General features: G+C 29.8%; 11 protein-coding genes across 11 annotated transcripts; 5 read left to right on the top strand and 6 right to left on the bottom strand.

Annotated features, from left to right (window-relative positions):
* Positions 1-378: 378 nt before the first annotated feature.
* PPL_02659 (HEAT repeat domain-containing protein) lies at positions 379-4,661 on the bottom strand (the record flags this gene model as incomplete). Its single annotated transcript, XM_020573638.1, has 7 exons — positions 379-439; positions 859-1,049; positions 1,123-2,109; positions 2,173-2,313; positions 2,392-2,787; positions 3,202-3,477; positions 3,561-4,661. 7 exons carry the CDS (start codon positions 4,659-4,661, stop codon positions 379-381), a joined length of 3,153 nt encoding a protein of 1,050 aa, XP_020435710.1.
* Positions 4,662-5,788: 1,127 nt separating this feature from the next.
* On the bottom strand, positions 5,789-7,881 carry PPL_02658 (uncharacterized protein; the record flags this gene model as incomplete). The annotated part of the gene is made up of 3 exons (XM_020573637.1): positions 5,789-6,919; positions 6,986-7,560; positions 7,875-7,881. 3 exons carry the CDS (start codon positions 7,879-7,881, stop codon positions 5,789-5,791), a joined length of 1,713 nt encoding a protein of 570 aa, XP_020435709.1.
* A 320-nt stretch (positions 7,882-8,201) lies between these two features.
* On the top strand, positions 8,202-9,763 carry PPL_02657 (Hsp20/alpha crystallin family protein; the record flags this gene model as incomplete). Its single annotated transcript, XM_020573636.1, has 2 exons — positions 8,202-8,543; positions 8,606-9,763. 2 exons carry the CDS (start codon positions 8,202-8,204, stop codon positions 9,761-9,763), a joined length of 1,500 nt encoding a protein of 499 aa, XP_020435708.1.
* A 403-nt stretch (positions 9,764-10,166) lies between these two features.
* PPL_02656 (uncharacterized protein) lies at positions 10,167-10,621 on the bottom strand (the record flags this gene model as incomplete). Its single annotated transcript, XM_020573635.1, has 2 exons — positions 10,167-10,213; positions 10,282-10,621. The coding sequence occupies 2 exons, from the start codon at positions 10,619-10,621 to the stop codon at positions 10,167-10,169; spliced, it is 387 nt and encodes a 128-aa protein (XP_020435707.1).
* Positions 10,622-11,550: 929 nt separating this feature from the next.
* PPL_02655 (Cir_N domain-containing protein) lies at positions 11,551-12,505 on the top strand (the record flags this gene model as incomplete). Its single annotated transcript, XM_020573634.1, has 2 exons — positions 11,551-12,270; positions 12,296-12,505. 2 exons carry the CDS (start codon positions 11,551-11,553, stop codon positions 12,503-12,505), a joined length of 930 nt encoding a protein of 309 aa, XP_020435706.1.
* A 201-nt stretch (positions 12,506-12,706) lies between these two features.
* fam32 (DUF1754 domain-containing protein) lies at positions 12,707-14,681 on the top strand (the record flags this gene model as incomplete). The annotated part of the gene is made up of 2 exons (XM_020573633.1): positions 12,707-13,031; positions 14,479-14,681. The coding sequence occupies 2 exons, from the start codon at positions 12,707-12,709 to the stop codon at positions 14,679-14,681; spliced, it is 528 nt and encodes a 175-aa protein (XP_020435705.1).
* Positions 14,682-15,325: 644 nt separating this feature from the next.
* PPL_02653 (uncharacterized protein) lies at positions 15,326-15,642 on the top strand (the record flags this gene model as incomplete). The annotated part of the gene is made up of 2 exons (XM_020573632.1): positions 15,326-15,335; positions 15,398-15,642. The coding sequence occupies 2 exons, from the start codon at positions 15,326-15,328 to the stop codon at positions 15,640-15,642; spliced, it is 255 nt and encodes an 84-aa protein (XP_020435704.1).
* Positions 15,643-15,838: 196 nt separating this feature from the next.
* Positions 15,839-16,824, top strand: PPL_02652 (ATP-binding protein; the record flags this gene model as incomplete). Its single annotated transcript, XM_020573631.1, has 3 exons — positions 15,839-16,216; positions 16,313-16,552; positions 16,630-16,824. 3 exons carry the CDS (start codon positions 15,839-15,841, stop codon positions 16,822-16,824), a joined length of 813 nt encoding a protein of 270 aa, XP_020435703.1.
* Positions 16,825-17,131: 307 nt separating this feature from the next.
* On the bottom strand, positions 17,132-17,611 carry PPL_02651 (TM2 domain-containing protein; the record flags this gene model as incomplete). The annotated part of the gene is made up of 2 exons (XM_020573630.1): positions 17,132-17,387; positions 17,472-17,611. 2 exons carry the CDS (start codon positions 17,609-17,611, stop codon positions 17,132-17,134), a joined length of 396 nt encoding a protein of 131 aa, XP_020435702.1.
* A 681-nt stretch (positions 17,612-18,292) lies between these two features.
* PPL_02650 (FAD-linked sulfhydryl oxidase) lies at positions 18,293-18,898 on the bottom strand (the record flags this gene model as incomplete). The annotated part of the gene is made up of 1 exon (XM_020573629.1): positions 18,293-18,898. The coding sequence occupies one exon, from the start codon at positions 18,896-18,898 to the stop codon at positions 18,293-18,295; it is 606 nt and encodes a 201-aa protein (XP_020435701.1).
* A 248-nt stretch (positions 18,899-19,146) lies between these two features.
* Positions 19,147-19,752, bottom strand: PPL_02649 (uncharacterized protein; the record flags this gene model as incomplete). Its single annotated transcript, XM_020573628.1, has 2 exons — positions 19,147-19,197; positions 19,312-19,752. 2 exons carry the CDS (start codon positions 19,750-19,752, stop codon positions 19,147-19,149), a joined length of 492 nt encoding a protein of 163 aa, XP_020435700.1.
* Between the last annotated feature and the right edge of the window lie 199 nt (positions 19,753-19,951).

The raw sequence follows: 19,951 nt of genomic DNA, 5'->3' as shown, positions 1-19,951 counted from the left end.
AATAATGAATACATTTGAATAAAAAGAAAAGAGAGTGCAACCCAAAATAAATGAAAAAAAACCCCATTTTTGTAAATTTACACTTTTTTTCTTTTTTTTTAAATTAATATTTTTAGCTACTTTTAAAAAACAGTAGCAAGTTTTAAAATTTGTCATTGCTGATTAAAAAGAAAATGAAAATCTCCTTTGGGAAATTTACAAAAAAACTGGAAAGATTTTTTGGAAAAGGAATCACTTAATAAATTCTTTCTAATTTACAAAAATACACCAAGTTATATAATGATTTTCTCCAAGTTCGAAATAAAATTTCTAATTAAAACTTAAACTCTTTTTTGTAATTTACCATTTTGAAAGAAGATTAAAATTTAAAATAGATATTTAAAGACAAAAGTGGTTGTTAAATGATGATAGTCCTGACATATATGAATTTAAAATCAAACTTATTAAAATTTAGGTGAATCTAATTTAAGGTTCATCACATTTAACTTACAATAATAACCTAAAACAAAAATAGTGCGATAAAATAAAAATAATTTGTTTTTATTGTTAATTGATTTTAAAGTATATATTTCAAGTAATATATATGTTGTACATTTATTTGCTCTCAACTTAATGATATTATTAAAATAAATGGTATTTATTTAATTAAGTCATTATTCTTTTTTCATTCATCAAATTTATAATCAGTTTTATTTAAATTAACTTAACTATCACTTCTGTATGTCTGTCTCTCCAAATATTTTAAATTTTAATATTCATTCGAATTGGTTTTCAAAAAGTTTTTTTAAATTTGTCAATTTAAATTGGCAGTCACTTTCAAATTGTGTATCGTTGTTGTTGTAATGGTCTATGAATTGCTTAATAGTAGCCATACCCTGATTGTACTCCATTGCTGTAGGTCTGTCTTGTTTCTTTCCTATCTGATCGGTTGGATTCAACTTTTCAAAGGTTTCATAAATAATTTCACTGTGATTCAGCAGCAATGTTTGATAGGTTTCGATCTCATCATAGGTCATTTCACCTAATAAATGAATTAATGATACTCCAAGCTATTGTTTTGTTTATTAATGTTATAGTTTTAGTAAAGAGATCAATTTGAATTATTGTTATTTAATTACTTACTTGTCTTTCAAGTATATCTTTATATTGATATTCAGAATGGTCAACAAGTGTATTTACATTGGAGAGTGAATTGATGATGGTTTCCAAGATCGATTGGTAGTCTTCACCATATTGAAGACGATTATGTGTTGGTGTGGCCAAAGAAGCAGAGGCATTGATCTTGATCTTGTAGTTTTTACAGTTCTGTACGAGAATGACGAGTGTCTCGTAGATTTGATGTAGCCACTTTGGTGTTGGGTCGAATTGGATATCACTGTTGTAAAACAGATTGCCAAGAGCATAGCAAGCATTCCATTTCACCTTGACAAAGTTGAACGAGGTCGAAGGTTCGGCAGCGTTAATCACCAAAGAATCTATGATTCTGTCTATAAGAGATTTATGGTGATTCTTAATGTAGTGATCCATCATATTCTTGTGATTGTAAGTCAAGCTGTTTTGCTCATTACTATTGCTGGTGCTACCGCCTGGAGTGTTGGGGGGAGTAGTTACCGAGTTGATCTTTGAAAGATCACCATTGGTATTTTGTAACTGTTGATTCTGTTGTATCGTTTCGAATATGTCTTGAATGTCGACCGGTGTCGAATTGTAGAGGAGTTCACGTGGTGCAAATCGAGCAAAGTTACCGAGAGCACGGACAGCATTGCTTCTCACCTTTGGATTATCATAGGATGCCAGCAATAGAACCTCTACAACCTTGGAGAGAATCAGAGTTGGAATGTCATTGAACACCTCATCTTTTCTGATGGAAACGAGATGGTCACATAGGTTTGCAAGTGACCAACATGCCTTTATACGAATATTGATGTTGTTGTCACACATCGATTTGTACAGACAACTCGCTGCCTTTGAGAGGAAGGTAGTGTCATCAGCCAGAGTCTCAAGTTTAACAAACATACCAATGGTTCTACAGGAACTGGCACGTACCAAATAAGAATCATCTGACATTAATCCAAGAATAACAGTTACAGAGTGAAGTTGTAATTGAATCTAATCAAGAAATATTAATATTAATATTTGAAACTAGAATAAATTTATATATCAATTACATACTGGTAGATTAGCAAATACATTTGAGGTTAAATGTGAAAGACAATTACAAATGGATGATCTAATTTGTGGTAGTGGATCTTCAATTAATCCAGTTAAAGATTTAAAGAATAGATCCCATAGTCTTTTTTCAACATTTGGTTCCTATAAATTAGCATAGAAGAGTTGGTTTGTTAGGTTTTAATGTTTAGTTTTTTATAAATAATATAATTCTATTCTTACATAGGTAATATTTGATTTTTGAGATTCATGAATTGATTTTGAAATCTCTTCGATAGTTTTTGAACTTTGAATACGAAGAGTTGAGTCCAATGTCGGTGTAGTCAATAGACCGAACAGTGTTGTATAGATACTCTCATGATGCTTACAAAACATCTGAAAGTTGTGTTTGGTCAATGCGAGAATGCATTGAGTGGCTTCGATTCTCATGTGATCGGTATTGGCTGGGTTAGAAGCAAACTGTATGATACGTTCGACAATGTCGTTGCTCGCGAGGAACTCTTGTAGTTCATCGGGTGTTGGTGGTTCCGCCGAGAGTATTGCGATGATCGACGACAAACTAGCCAGTTGGACGTCGGTGGCAGCGTTGCTGAGGAATGGTGATACCAGTCGGATGAGCTGTGAGAGCAGTCCCGATGGCAGACGTTCATATGGCGAGTTCAAAATGAGCATTGTCAGACACTTGAGTGACGGTACCAGTAGATTGCTATTCTTCTCTTGCTCGATGATCAGCTGAAGTCCACGATGCGATTCCTGTATCATCGATGTGAGAACCTGCGAGAAACTGGTGTAGGAAGTCGGTGTCGAAGGTACTTTTGGGATGGCAACGAGCAGGTCTTTACAGCCATCGAATATGGTTGTTAGAACTTGGACGGCTGCTAGTCGCACACGGTAGTCTTGGTCGATTAGCGCAGCGGTGAACAACGACGGCATCGTCATGTTGGACGGCAAGAAAGTTGTCCAATACCCAAAGAACAGACGTGCCGACGACTTGCACAACGTTGACAACAACGAGAGAGTCGACAGTCTAACCTTTGCAAACGAGTAACGTTCATCGATATCGCTGTCTGAACTCGATATACCATCACTGAGTTCGCCACCGATATCTCTATTCTTTTTCTTCTTGAGAACCAGTTTGTAGGGTTCGACCGAGTGAAGTTGCGATGGTAGCACAGCATTTGGATTGATACTAGTTCCAAAGAACATCAACCGTTTCAAAATACTTAACAGTGAAGATGCCTTATTATCATAGACACCTTTACATTGAGTTAAAATAAGTTGTAATGATCTTAAAGTACTACAAGTGAACTGTTATTGTTTTTCATATGAATATTATTAATAAATAAGTATCTTAAAGATAATATATAATTTGGTTTGTTTTGTTAACTTACTTTTATAATATGTTGGTCATTTGAAAGTTGAACAACAAGTTTCTCGAGATTTGAATAAAGTTTGTCAAAGAGAAGTGGGTAGAACTTTGATAGTTTCGAACCACATTGTACACAGAGGTTACCAATTGAAATGGTAGCCAATCGCTTTGTTTCTTGGTTAATGGAGAGAGGCGATGGGTTGTTGGTGGTAGGATGCAGATTTGCGAGTAGCAGCAGACTATCAAAGAGAGGTTGGTGAAATTTCGATGGAATAGACGGACCATTGTTGTAGAGCAGAATAGACAGTGCTTTCAATGCTTCTATTCTAACAGTTGTATATTGATGTGATTGAAATTGATTGTGTGAAGATGTTGAAGTTGTTGTTGATGTCGATGAAGACGACGACGATGATGATCCCGATGCCATATGCTTACCACTACCAATATTATTATTGCTATTGTTGTTGTTATTATGACTTGTATTGGTATTGGTATTAGTGTTTGGTGTATTTAGTTGAATGTATTTCTGAAACATTTGTAACAGTGGTGCTAATTCATTGCTGTATTCCTGCAATGAAAGTTGGTTGTTCTGTGCCAACAGAATAGTCATTTGAAAGTACTTCAATGCAATACTGTCATTGTTATTATTATTGACGTATTGACATAGTTTCAATATGATTCTTATGTAGTAGTCTTTCAAAAGTTGTTGTTGTTGTTGTGTATTTGGTTGTTGTTGCTGCTGTTGTTGTTGTTGCTGACTATGATATAATTGAATAGTATCATTTATAATAGAAATAATAGATTCATCTAATTCAAAGTCAGATAAATGATTATGATGATTATTATCATATTTATTATTATTTACATTATTATTACTATTATTTTTATTTGATTTATTATTATTGCTATTACTATTATTGTTATTAATATTTGAAGTACTCTTTAATTGTGAAAAAATAATATTATTACTACTAAAGAAACTGTTGTTATCACTACCGGTTGTGGCTATGGTTGCACTGGTACCAACAGTACCGCTACCGCTAGTGCCACCACTGACAACAGCTTTCGGATTCAATCTTTCGATTCTGGTTAATAGATAATCGAATTGAGATTGTATTGACATTTGTAAAATATAGTATGATAATAATAGTGAAAAGTTTAAAATATTCTCTAATTAATTATTTATGATTAAAAAAAAAAAAAAATAAAGAAAAGAATAAAATAAAAACTCAATAAAGTTAACAATTATTTTATTTTATAAAAAAATGGGAAAATTGAAATAAAGTTGATGTTCATTTTTGTAAAAATATTTTATTTTTTTTAGATCTTTGGATAAAATTTAGAAATTTTTTTATTAATTTTATTTACCTTTTTCAATAATTCATTTTGTAATTAAAAAATATTCATTTGGTTTTTTTTTTTCAGATATTGAAAAAAACAGAGTTAACTATGGAATCATTAAATATACCTGTAAGATATTGAACTTTGTATTTTAATTTATCTCAGATCAATTTAATAAAACTAAAATACAGAGTTTTTTTTTGTATGTTTTCATAAATATATCTATTATTTTGACCAAATATTTTAAGTTCCAACTTAAAATTTTAATTAATTGGATGTGACTAACTACTTTGTTTTATGATATGTATATTCATTCATTGATCATTTATTATTTTATTTGTTTGTATAGTTTATATTTTGTTAAATAATAATAATAAAAATAAAAATAATAATTAAGGAGAAATCATTCTAAAACAAATTATATATTTTATTGCATTCTTTTTTCTTGTTATTGCTTTTTTGATTTATAAATTAGATCTACCAATCTTTAGTTTTTCTTATTTTGATACAGTAAGATTCTATGATGCTAAAATTGATGTCGATAGTGTTCTGTCGCTATCAGATCGTTTTTAGAAGTTGGTAAAAATGTTATGAAGAGATACTTTGGTATTCCACCAGAGAATAGAAATAATACCAAACAAACTGTCGGTAGAGTGTTTGATACCTATATCAGTGAAACTAAATTTAATTCGTCTTCAGCAGACTATTTTATCTGAATTTGTTTAATTTTTTATAAGTGATACATTTGTAGAAATTTTTGGTATATACTTATTCAGAATGTATCTAATTTATAGAAAATAAATGATATTGAATACAAAAATATCAAGAAGTTTTTATATATTTAATTTTTTAAAGAAAGTTGTCTAAAAATATAGAATTTAATATCACTACCTCTAAAACTAATATTATTTATTTGGTTCTTTTAATTTCTATTTGAATTAATCCAAGTTGTGGAGCTTTAGAGGTTGGTAAATCTTTATCACAATGGAATTTTTCTGGTAATCTAATTGCCATGGTTAATTCACCGTAGATTCTTCGATGTTCTCTATTTTGAAGTGAGGAAATATATTTGGGATAATTACTGGAATGGGATTGAGATATCTTATTTGTGGTGGCCAGGATAGTACTCTTACGGAAACATTCAAAAGAGATTTGTGATAATGTTTCGAATGAGATTTTAATATCGTTATTCTCCTGAGAAACATCGTATCTGAGACCTAGGTCCATGTCACATCCAAAATATGCTCTTGCCAAAACGACTTCCTCAATATCATCATCGTCATTGGCAAGTTTCACAATTAGTCCATCTTTTGTGCTCTCCTCCAATTTCAATCGGTATGCTATATTAATCTGCTTTTCCAGATAATCAAGAACGGTTTCTCTCCAAATCCACAAATCGGGGACTATCCTCAATGGTCTTGCTACTTCTTTTTTGTTTCGTTGAATTTCAAAGTAGAGTTTCATAGTCTCTTGTGCCACCGACATAAAATCATTGATGGCACTCAACTTTCTAACCGATCTACTGTATGGAGACAAGCCATTTTGTACCCAATCTCTTATGATTGAAAATGCTTCATTGTTCACAGTTGGATCGCTCTGATCTTCTCTGGTGAGAACAACAATCTTGGCAAATGAATTATGTATATCCAAACTATCCAATTGTTTTGCACCAAGTATTGACAGATCCGACAGCAATTGTTGTTTAAAATCATCACTATCTTTGTATAGATGATGATAGTTCAAAACAATCAATCTCTTTACAGTGTTGTCAAGCTTCATTTTGTCGAGTGAGGCGATATCTGGGTATGTCAATCGGTTGAAAACAACGATATGATTGTTGGACCATAGACTAACGACATGGCCTATAAACTTTTCGAGTAAACATGCATTGACCAAATCGCAACCACTTGGAACTGGTCCGTTTTCACCAGGTGAATTGATGAAGTAGGTATCCTTTGCCAGATTCGATTTAACCAGCGATATGGACGATAATGGTTGTTCTTCCATTGCCTTAGATTCCAATTTATTCAAGATATACGACTATAAAAAAATTAAATTTTTTAAGTTAATAATAAAAATTTTGATTCATAAATTTAATAACAATACCTTGCCAGATTGATATGATCCAATGATTGATATGTAATTATCTGGCTCTTCATTCAAAACAGAGTCTGAATAAATTAACTTCCAACCTGATGATTTAATACTTTCGAGTGTATCGATCTTAATGGCTAGGTCATATCGATGTTTTTGAAGTTTAACTTTGGTTGGTTGGTTTTTTTTATTTGAATGATAATCTTTGGTTCGTTGATTATCTTTGCCTGATTGATCATCTACTATTGGCTGGTTATCTTTGATTGCTTGAACTTGTAGGTTATCTTTGTTTTGATCATCTGTAATTGACTGATTATCTTTATCATCTACTATTCGTTGGATATCTTTGTTTTGATCATCTGTTATTGACTGACTATCTTTATCATATGTAGTTGGTTGATTATCTTTAATTGATTGATCATCTGTAGTTGGTTGATTATCTATTAATGGTTCTTTGATTGATTGATCATCTACTATTGGCTGGTTATCTTTGATTGATTGATCATCTGTAGGTGGTTGATTATCTTTATTTGATTGATAATGTAGGTTATCTTTGTTAATTGATTGTTCTTTATTATATTGGTCAACTAAAATTGATTTGTCATTATGTATGATCGATAAAGAATTTAATAGTAAAGTGTAGTGATTGAATATTTGTTTTTGGATGCTGTTCGCACTCTCTGAATTATTATTATTCTTATAATTATTATTGCTAGTGATATGGTTTATATATGATAGGTGAAAATAAAAGATTCCTACTATCAACAAAATCATGAATATTATATTGTTTGAAGTATGTGGCTTTGTCTGATTTCCAGGACCTCTGTCATCTTGATCATATATTAATGTATTCACATCATTTTTTTTGACATTAATTATTTTTTTTTTTTTTCTGTTGTACCTGTCATTTCTTAATAATAATTATGTTATTAATTTTCTAACTTAACAAGTAACTACTAATAAATAAAAATATAAAAAAAAAACCACAAAAAAAATGGCAAAAAAAGAAATTGAAAATTTAATTAAAAAACCTAAAAATTTGATTTTGAAGCTAGGCGATTTTTTTACCATTGGTACCACATCAAATTCCGAATTGGTATTAAGTTTGAATGAAAATTAAAAATTTAATTTTTTTTTATATATATATTTATTCTTTTTCTACTATCAATAATTTAATTTTATTTACTTATTCAGTCATTCAATAATTTTCATAGATATAGAAATAAAAATGGAACCTAAAGTTAATAATGTTCGAGCTGAGGATCCTCAAGCTGAAGAAGTAGAATTATTAAAGAAATTCAAAGACCAAAAAGATGCATACAACACTTTATATTGGAGATCCATTTTTCTTAATGCTCTGTTAATAATTTTTATTTGTTTTCTATTCGATACACAGCCTATCTTTAATTTGTTTAAAAATTTAAAAAATTACGACTGTGTAATAGATGTAGATAGTGTACTATCACTTCAAGAAACAAATGGTTGGCCAGTCATTATTAATAATCCAGATATATTGGCTCCAAACCAATCAAGTATTTGTGCTGTCACAGGTGGTTTCAATAGTGGTAAAGTAAGTTTATTGAAATTTCAAAAAATAATGAAAACAAACAATTTATTAATTTTATTCTATAGACTTATCTAATTTCTAGATTAGAAGGAATCAATCTGCCAGAGGGTAGTGGAATCGATACTGTAACTCCAGCTTTTGCTTTTGTAAAGTCTAAGGAATCATCAAACAACATCCTCAAAATCTTACTTGATACTCAGGGTTATCATAGACCGATTTCCAGTAGTCTCAAAGCTAACCCGAAGTTTGCCAACATTACAGAGAGAATCATTACAGATCGATATATTGCTGAGACTACCAAGTTGGTATCCAATCAGTTTATTTATGTTTTCGATCAACTATCTATCCAAGATATCTTTACCATTTCGAAATTGGAACAGGAAACCACCAAAATGAACAGAGTTTTAATTGTCATCAACTATCAGAAGTTCACTGATCCTCAAAAGTTGATAAACCAATTTAATTCAGACATGAAATCATTCAAAAGTGCAACTAATGATTGTGATATTCCAAACAATTATCTTTCATATTTCTTGGATCAGAATTATATTAGAATACTTGCTCTTGGAAGAGAAGGATCCAATGCTGGAAAGTTCAATGCAGCCACCTTTAAATATATAAAGAGTACCTTTCTATTTAAAGGAGTCATCAACCAAAAAAAAATCATGGAATCATTTATCGATGTTGGTCAAACGGTTATGAAGAGATACTTTGGTATTCCATCTGAGAATCTTTATAATACCAAACCAATTATCACAAGAGTATTTGATTACAATTTGGAAGAAAAAGAGGAAAACCAAAAGGATTCATTTAAGTTGGTCTATACTCAAGCAACTTCAGAAAACAATGGTTCAATTGTTTTACCAAAAACAGAATCGTCTATTGTAATGGTCCCTTTGGATTATGTAGTTGGTGAACATGCTCTTCACTATGACCTTGTGAATCAAGAATCTTCCTACAAACTGATTGTTCATCTGCCAGGACAGAAGGAGGTCACCATTAAATGTAAGGATACAACAGTTACAATCATTGGAAAAGCTATTGATGCCGAGTATGGAGAAAATCAAATAATCAATCAGTACAATCGTATCCTTCATGCAAACTTTGCTAAGAGAATTAACATCGATAACATGCATTGTTTGAAACTAGTACCTGATGGTATTGGAAATTATGATGTTGTCAATGGAGTTTTGACCCTTGAAATTCCCAAAGCTCCACTTTAAAAATTTTAAAATAAATTTTAAAATAAATAAATTAATCATTTTTAAACTTCAACTTAAAAGCCTAATATTCATTCCAATCAGCTTAAAAAAAATATCTGTTTTCGAATTCTTCCGCTTGGTAAAAAAGGATCGAAAGCTTGGGAAGTTCAATGCTGGAACTATTAGGTATATCAAAGATAAGTTTTTATTAAATAAAAACAATCATTGTTTGAAACTAGTACCCAATGGAATTGGACTATATATTATGTAGTCGATGGAGTTTTATGAATTGACTTTCCAAAGATAGAAATAAAATTGAAAAATACTCAATCAAAAATTTATAAAAATAAATAGATAGAATTAAATATCTTGAAAGTATAAAAAAGTAATACATACTTTTTTATACTTTTTATTAACAGACTTCTTAAACTTCTCTAACCAAACGTGATCCCCATGGACACCAAACATTTCCTAAATTAAAATTAAATGAAAAAGATTAGTTTAACAAATTTTAATTGTATATTCAAGATAATATTTACCTGGTAAAAATGCACCACCAACCTCTAATAGATGATCTTCAGTATAGGCAATGGCAGCATCACACACTTCGATAGCAAAGTCAAAGAAACTGATTGTCGATGGATCCAAATAGTAAGACCATGGCGAGTTGTAGCTTGCAGCACTCTTGACAATAGTACCCATTACATGTGGGGAGGAAGTTGAAGCACCGCTGATAAGATCACGAGCATGTTGGATTAAGGTGGGATCGGTCAGTTCAATAGTAAATTCACTGACATTGTCTGTGAAAACAAACAATGCAGCTGAACTTGTTGCAATTAAAGATACTAATAAAACAATTAATATTTGAATGAATTTCATTGTTGTTGTTGATGTTGAAGTTGAGTTGTTAAAGTTTAGGATAATGATTTGATTTAGACTATGTTCATCTCTCTATTTATAATCGATTTTGTTTAAACTCATTATATGAAACAGAAAGAATATCTTTTTTTGTTTTGCTAATGACATTGCTATTGATAATGATTGAATCTCAGAAACGAGATTATGGATAGTCTCGATTGTTTTGAGTAGAAATTGAAAACCAGGTAAACTATTATTGTAACCCTTATATTTAATCTAATGTTTTCTAAAATCTTTATGATAAACTATAGGAATTATTAAAAATATTATTATGTAAAGAATAAAAGAAGTCTAATTCTAAAAAAAAAAAATGTATAAACTATGACATTGTAACCCCGACCAATCAGTATCCCGGTGTCAAAACAAACAAACTGTTTTTGATTTTTTTTTTAATTTTTTTTTTGATTTTTTGCCAATCAAAATGAAAGTTGAACTTCATTTGAAATAATAAATCAAATAATAGTTCTTCTTTTATTTTAATAGATTTATTGATTTTAAAGCAATTCACAATTTTCCTACAAATAAAGTTAAGTGTGATTTCATTTTGGGTTAACCCTATTTATTTAAAGATGAAGGGAATAATATTATTTAAACCAATAAATAAAATAAAATATATAAACTTATTGAATTTCTTAATTGATCTATAAATAAATATAAATATATTCTTCTACTTACTTATAACTACCTTTCCATTTCTTTTATTAAATTTGTGTGTTTTTTAAAATATTGTCGCTTATTGTGAAATTTTGCAAAATCACTTTTTTGTTTTTTTGTAATTAAAATGTAATAATAATTTTTCAGTAATAATAATAAGAAATTAAAAGTTGAATCTTTATCTCAAACGAAATCAATAGTATATCAATAGAAAAGAACAAAAGAGAGGAAAAAAGATGTCGTCATTAGAGTTTCTAAATATGAAGTCGTTTCATCCGGGAACGAAAGAGAATCAAAAGAAACTGTTTATTGCCGAGCAGAAAGCGAGTGCCAATGAGAAACGTGAGAGAGAGCGAGCAAAAGAAAGACAAGATGAAATCGAATTCTACAAGAACAAAGCGGCACTCGGTAGACAATCGAAAATGGAGGCAGAACGTTCAAAAGTTAGTTTTCTCTATGCTGCACCACCGGGTGCCACTCTAGAGAAAGAAAAGACAACGAAAACCAACAACGATAGCAATTCGAATCGATCACCAGAGAATGAAAAGAAAGATATCAGACAGATGACAGATACAGAGAAATTCCCGTTCTTGGCGAATGCACCGGTGCAAGGCGACTACACCAGCGATATCAAGGTGACTCATAAACCGTTCGGCATAGAGTTACGTGATGTCCGATGCATTCGTTGTCAGCAATGGGGTCATAAATCGGGTGATCGCGATTGTCCATTGAAAGATGTTAACCCTAATGACCTTAAGAGATTACAACGTGAAGATCCACTATTCTCAATGTCAACAGATAATCAGCAAGGTGATAATAATGACGATGAAGATGACGATAGTATATTAAGAGAATTCTTAGAGAGTTTATCAAAGAAACAAAGAAAATTACTACTTAGACAAATCAAGAAAGAAGAGAAACAAAAGAAAAAGAAAGATAAAAATGATAAAGAAAAAGTAAAAGAAAAAGAATAAAAGAAAGAGAAAGAGAAAGAATAACAAAGATTATAATAGTAGTAGTAGTAGTAGTAGTGAGAGTGATAACGACTATTCGAGTAATGACAATTATAGCTCTGACAGTGAAGACGATAAATCATCTCACAGAAAGAATAAATCAACGAAAAGATCTCATCATAAAGAAAAAGATCATCGTAAAGAAAGTGATGATGAATATGTAGAAAGAAAGTTCTAATCATATCATATCATATCATACTCATATCTAAATATGTTAACCTTTGTAAATAAATTAAAAGCATTTTTATTTTATTTTTTGTAAAAATTTTAAAAATTTAACCGTTATTTAATTAAACATGAACCTTGTTTTGTTTTTAGTTTTATAGTTTTCTTTTTTTGTAATTATAGCATAGATAGATAACTCTATAGAATTTTAATAATGTCAAAATATGATAATATAGTTGGTGGAAAGTTAAAGTTAAAAGGAGCAGCAGTACCTTTGAAACCGAGTTTCGATGGGAAGAAGAAAAAGAAAAAGTCAAAGATTAGAAAGGTAGATGATGAAAGTAACGATGATATAAATAACGCTGGTGCTATTCCTACAACCGGTCTAACAGAGTCGGAAATCAAACATAAGAAACAACAAGAAAGACTAGAAGCAAAGAGAATCGAATCAATGATAAAAAATTCACACAAAGAGAAAGTAGAAGAATACAATAGAAAGCTAGGGAATCTTCCAGAGCATAACGATATTCCAAAGGCAAGTTAATCAACTTAACCAATTCAATTCAATACAATACAATAAAATACAATACAATCATTTAAAGTTTACTCTCTAATCATCTATCCATATAAATATCTCATTAATACTCATATTCAATTATACATTAAATACATATATATACATAATTATAATCACTAACCATTTTTTTTAATTTGAATTGAAATTCATTTTAAACTATCAATTAAATGAATTTAACTTAATAGGTTGGTCCAGGATAAAGCTAATGATTGGTGCATAGATAAAGTTAAAGATTAAGGTAGTAGATGCTAAGTTTTAAATAAAATGATTGTATCAATGTATCATCGTCATTAGTAACAGTAAATTTATTTAAAAAAACAAAAACACATAATCTCTACAAATTGCCAAGAACAACAACCTTCACCAAATATTTGATCTCAATGCAATCACAAACTGCTCTCGCTGTCAAAACAATCATCTATATGTACATACATACACATACTGGATGATATAATGGATACAACAATTGTTATAGTTATATCATCATTCCTACCAGTCATTCGATTTTAGTTCAAATAACTGTATTCTGCAACTAAGAAGATGAAGATTATGATGATAGCATGATTGCCACAAACCAACTAAACTAAAACAAAAATAATCAAGCTTAATTTATTTTATTTAAAAAAAACATCAACATGAATGTATAAAATGTGATAATATGTTACAGACAGTGAACTTAATAGATATGTTAGTTGCTATCATATCCCATTCCTCACATCAATAACAATATATATAGTAGTGTGTGTGTATTGGATGTGCTGATACAAAATTTTAAAAAAATAACTACTTTATTTGGTTTTTTAAAAGATAAAAAAAGTTATACAACCATTTTGGTAATCAGTTGTTTTTTTGATGATACATAAACCACCACACACAATCGAATTCGATTTTGAGTTATTCTATGTTTGTTGACGCACACAATATCAATAAAAAAAAGTAACAACTTTTGAAATTGAATCATTGTTTTGCAAGTCACATTTATAAGAATTATTATAAAATGATTCATTTTCGAAAAATGGCATAACCTTCCTATTTGGAATGTTCATCATGTTGTCATTGAATATTGATTTTTGAACCAATTGAGTAAACAAATTCGAGAAAATTATATTTCAAGGATTGTACAAGATTTAATAGAATTTAAGTGAACAATCTATATGTTTTTTACTACAATTTATTTGGTGATTTAAAATTTAAAGTGATGGAACAATAGTATTTAAAGAAGTAAATCTCAAGCTTTGAAATCATTCATCTCAACATATTCTAATCTAATCTTAATTTAAACTTTTAAAAAAATCTACTAAAATGTTAATCAGTTGGTATTATTTTAAAAAAGATCTTAATAATTTAGATATTAATACTTTAATACTTTTTTTCTTTCTTTTCTTCTTTTTTTTCAAAAAAAATTATAGAATCCTTAACCTCTCTCGGAAATGTTGGAAACACCTCTTCATTGACCAAGAACTTTGGATCATCAAACGGTAACTCATCTAGTCAATCTTCTATTGACACTGCATCATGTTGCTACCACTATAATCATTGTGGTGGTGGAATCAATATTGATATCGATATCAATATTAACATTGGACACGGAGGTCGTAGATGTGGTTGTTAAATGATTTTTAAAATGAATTTCATTGGCTTACCTTTTACCAATATATGTAATAAAATAAAATTTGAAATTTATAATTAAAAAGTTTTATTCTTTGAATAGTTTAATTTTTTTATTGATTTATTTATTAAACTCCTGATTTATATTAAATGTCCTCTTAAAATTATTGTGAAAGTGTAATCGATAAATAAATTCTGAAATTCGAACCCATATCTATTTATAAAATGTAAAGAAAATATTAGTTTTGATTTTTAACTGGTTATATTAAATCACCCACCCATAAAATTAATTGGTGCCCGAATCTCAAGATTAAAAGCTTGTTGAGGTTGAAATGATGCATATAATATTTTTCATTTTTGCAAATGACGAACCAAATTTTTTTCAAAACACTTAAGATTGGAAGATTAAATTTATAACATTTTTAGAAAATGAAATTTCATTCTTGTCAATTAATAAATAAAGAGGCGAAATTAATTAAAAGATTGATTAAAATTTAGAATTCAAATAAATGTCTTTCTAATTTTTAAACTACTCTTTCTAACTTATAATATGAAATAAAAAACTATTTAAAGGAGAATAAATTCCATTATTATTCATCAAAACATTAAATACTTAATTATCTCTAATTCAAATATCTAAAATCTAAAATGTTAATCAGTATGTATTTAAAGATAAATTTTAATTTATAAATAAACAAATATTAATTTTTAAACAAATAGAATCCTTAACCTCACTCGGAAATGTTGGAAACACCTCATCAATGACCAAGAGCTTTGGATCATCAAGTGGAGGTCTTTCTGGTCAATCATCAAACAGCACTGCTGGCTGTGGTAGTGGTGGAATCAATGTTGGTGTTGATGTTGATGTCAATCTTGGTTGTGTTGTTGGTGCTGTTGGTGGTGTTGTCGGAGGTGTTCTTGGACTTGTTGGTGGACTCCTCGGTGGTGGAAGATGTGGTTGTTAAATAACCTATTCCATACAAGTTGGTCGACCAATTTATATTAATAATAACATTCATTGTTAAATTAAAGTATTAATAAATATATTTTAACTTAAAAAAAACAAATTATTAAAAAAAAAAATCCTAAAAAGGATGTTTTTTGATTGATTTTGAGTTGTGCTTGCATATGCATAAAATTTAACATTTGTTAAAGTTAATAATGTTAAAATTTAAAAACTCAAAACTAATAAGTGTCAGCAGTTATAACTATATCGTTAGAAACTATGTCGGTAGTAACTTGGATGGAAGAAAACAACAAGAAGAAGTCGAAAAAGATTGGTTTAAACCAAATCAAGTGTTGAAAAAGTATCATGATGACCTGATTGCCAAGGAGCTACCGCATGTTGTCTATCTAGAGGGACCCAGTGGTAGTGGTAAAGCGCAACTACTCGAAAGACTACACAAACTAGGCTATGAAACCATAGCACAACCCTACCTACACTTCACAATGGAACCGGTCAACCAAAAACCATCAAAAACACAACAAACCAATTGGGCCAACGATATAAACAATCAAATCAATAGATTTCTTCAAAAAGTAAGTAATAATCGACAAACAACAAACAAATACAACAAAGTTCTATTATCAAAACCCTTTACTTATTAATCATTACTATTTAATAAATAAATATAGAAACAATCGATCAAAAATGGATTGATATTTGTACATAGATCACCACTTTTTAGTTCCACACTCTATTCGAACCTTTGTGAATTTGAAGATGTCGATAAGGCAGTCAGTCATATCAATTCAGAATATAAAGAAAATAGCAATAATAACGATAACTATGGTGAATCGATCATCTATTGTAAAACACCAGAAGAACTAATAGAGCAAAGAGTACAAGGAAGATACTTTAATAGTGATGATGTTGTAAGTAAACAAAAACAACAATTACATTAATTGTTACTTTTCATACTAAGACTCTTATAATCATCATCATATTATAGGATATAAATAAAACAATGAAAGCATTGAAACAATCAATAGATGTATATGATAGGATCGAAAAGGAAAACAATATATTTAGAGCGACATTGGACACAACTTCAGTCAAACAATCATGTCCTGGTATATTAGCAATGTTTGATATATATTTCACACTCTCACCAAAGTTTCAATCGATTTTAAATTTAAAGAAATAATAATCAACCAATTTAAATAAATCAAATGAGGGATAAGTAAATAATTCAATCAAATGAGGGAAAAGAATTTGTAGATTGTATTGTTTTTTGTTGTTAAAATGGTAAAAGTAATGATTATTATGAATCATTTAATTAAATGATCGTATAATCATTTCTATATTTATCTATATTATATATTAATTAATTATAATAAAAAAAGTATCTAGGGTAAGGCTTTGAAATTTCGACTGTTGTTATAAGTTGTTGTTCTGTTGCTGCTGGTTGTGTATACTATTGCTAAGTTGTAGTATTATGAAAATTGTAGTATTTAATAAGCTGGTGGATTGTATGGAGCTGGTTGTGGTTGGTATGGTTGGACTGGTTGAACCTGTTGAACCTGTGGAGCACCGTAAGCATAGTATTGTTGTGGTTGTGGTTGGTATGGTTGGTATGGTTGGTTTTGGTAGATAATTGGAGCTGGTGCAACGATGACGGTTTCCTCTGAGAAGTAGTGGTTGTTGAAATGACGAACCATCGATGGAATCAAAAACAAATCTACAAGCCATCCAATACCGAAAATACCTCTGTTTTAATTGTAATATTGTTATCAAAAAAAGTATTAGACATCAATTGCTATAGTTTTGTTGTTTTTACTTAACAATACTTACAATGTGAACAAATAAATGAAACCAGAGACATAACGTTGTAAATAGAATCTATGTACTCCAAATACACCAAAGAAGAACCAGAGTAAATAGGTGAGTCCAGTTGACTTTGGACAATGGTGATGATGATGATGGTGACTCATTTTGTTTCTATAATCGTAATTAATTGAATGAATGAATGAAATAAAAAAGATAGTTTTGTTTTTTATAAAATTTATAAAAATAGAATAAAAATGGAATATTAATGATAATATACAAAAGAATGTTAAATAAATAAAATAAATGTAATTGAATGACACTGAGATGGAGTGAAATAACAATAATAATAAAAAATAAACAAAGATGAATGACGTTTTGCCACCAAAAAAAAAGCATAAAAAAAAATAAATTGAAAAATTCTCAAAAATTAAAGAAAATAAAATAAAAAAACCTCAAAAAAAAAATTGATTACTTTTACAAGTTGTTTAAACAACAACTAACAGATATTAATTTTGTTAGAATTTGTTTATTCTTGAGAATTCAAAAAAATGATTATTAAATATTATGAATTTCAGATTTAATAGTGTATCAATTTCTTATTCCATTCAATTCTAAAACCTGTTTCTTTCTTTGAGAATTAAAAAACATAAAATAATAAAGCAAAGATTTTTTCGATGGAATTTTCAAATGGTGGGCGGTTATTTTTAAAAATGGAAATAATTTTTTGATAAAAAAAATAAAAAAAAATTGTAAATTTCAATGAATTAAAAGAATAAATAATAAAAATGTTATATGATTACATGTTGATAAAAATTATATATATGTTTTGTTTTATCTATTTTTTTTTAATGATCTAGTTGTTTTTTGATAGCTGTACGTTTCCAACGTTTATCTACTTGATCACAATCAAATTCAGGCTTGCCTAGTATTTTGTTGACGTGATTGTGTGCCTCGCACATCCATTGTGCAAATTCATGTTGACTCTGTAGACGTGCGGGTGTCGCTGTGAGGACCTCTTGAAAGTCTTTGGCACACACTTTGCACGGGTAAACCTTTGAGAATGCCTGGAGGAATTGACGTGTGTCCTCTTGGTGTTGAGCATCGGGTTTCTCTGGGTAGTAAGCGGCGATCGTATGCAGTAGATTCCACCCGCTGTTACCCAGTCCCACTGCATCTACAGGCTCATCTAAAGGCTCCCAAAATCTATGTTGTTCAGTCTTGCTACTGCTGTCAATCTTATCGGCACCACCTGTATTCATAAATTGAAACATCTTATTCTTTGTATCGTCAACACCCAGCAATGTACAAGTACCGCAATCCTCTACAACGTGTTCATTCGGTAACTGAACTTTTACTGTTGTTGTAGCTGTTTTATTATTATCGTCAATCTTTTCTATTTCATTCTTCTCACTATTAATCTTTATATGTGATAATCTATCTGAAAGTCCCATTTTTGCTAATTTTATTTTTTGATTAAAACTATCTATCTATTATTAAACCATGTAGTAAAAAAGAATAAATAAAAAAAGTGAAATAGATAAAACAATATACTAGTTTTAAGTTTTAAATATATTACATTTTGTACACCACATATGTGTGTTAATAAAATTAGATGTGATCATTCAAAAGCAAGAAATTAAAATAAAAAAAAAAATTATGAGCAAAATTATACAAAAAAATCTTATGGGTGGAAATGAGTTTAAGAATCACAGATACTCTTTGAGGTATGATATTTGGCAGACTTTTTACACTGAGGATGAACAATTAAGAGATGATTATGGCTCTGCACTACTTTATCCAAATCAGATCTAAATGTATAATAATATATAACTGAATATTATATTAATAAATTAAAAAAATAAACAACGGTACAAGCTGACATACTGGCACTAAACAGATGAGGTGGGGTATGAGTCTCTGATTTTTTGGTTGCAATATCGTAGATAACCAGATCAGGACCATACTGTGGAATACTATAGAGTTTGCCATTATAGACAAAAGACACCAGGAAGTAGCAAGGTAATCGTAATTCACCGTGTCTCTCAAACTTGTTTGTCCTGATATTGTATCGATCGACTCTGGCCAAGCGATCATTTTCAAATCCACCAACCAAATAGATATGATCTTCACCGTCGCAACAAACCGATATCTTAGTTCCACCTTTGATTCCTGTCATCTCTTCGGTGATGAGTGCACGCGTTTTAACGGATAACCTATGACAAGTTCTCTCTGAACCAGATCCTCCGAATACATAGATGAATTCACCCGACACAACAGAGTTGAAAGTATTTGGTAGATGTTTCATTGTGATTGTCGGTTTCTAAACTGGTATTTATATGCTTTTTAATTTTCTTTCTATCCTCTTCGATCGGTTTCTTTAGTTTACTCTCTTCTGCTAAAAGATGTTCATGTAGTTTACGGAAATGGCTGGAATAGACTCTTCCTTTTCAAACAAAGAACGATATCTATCGGTGGAGAGCTTTATTGTTTTCCACAACTCTTCT

Source organism: Heterostelium album, assembly GCF_000004825.1.
Source record: "Heterostelium album PN500 unplaced genomic scaffold PPL_scaffold3, whole genome shotgun sequence".
Taxonomy (NCBI): domain Eukaryota; phylum Evosea; class Eumycetozoa; order Acytosteliales; family Acytosteliaceae; genus Heterostelium; species Heterostelium album.
The sequence above is the reverse complement of the archived record's forward strand: the minus strand, read 5'-3'. Positions and strand labels throughout refer to the sequence as shown.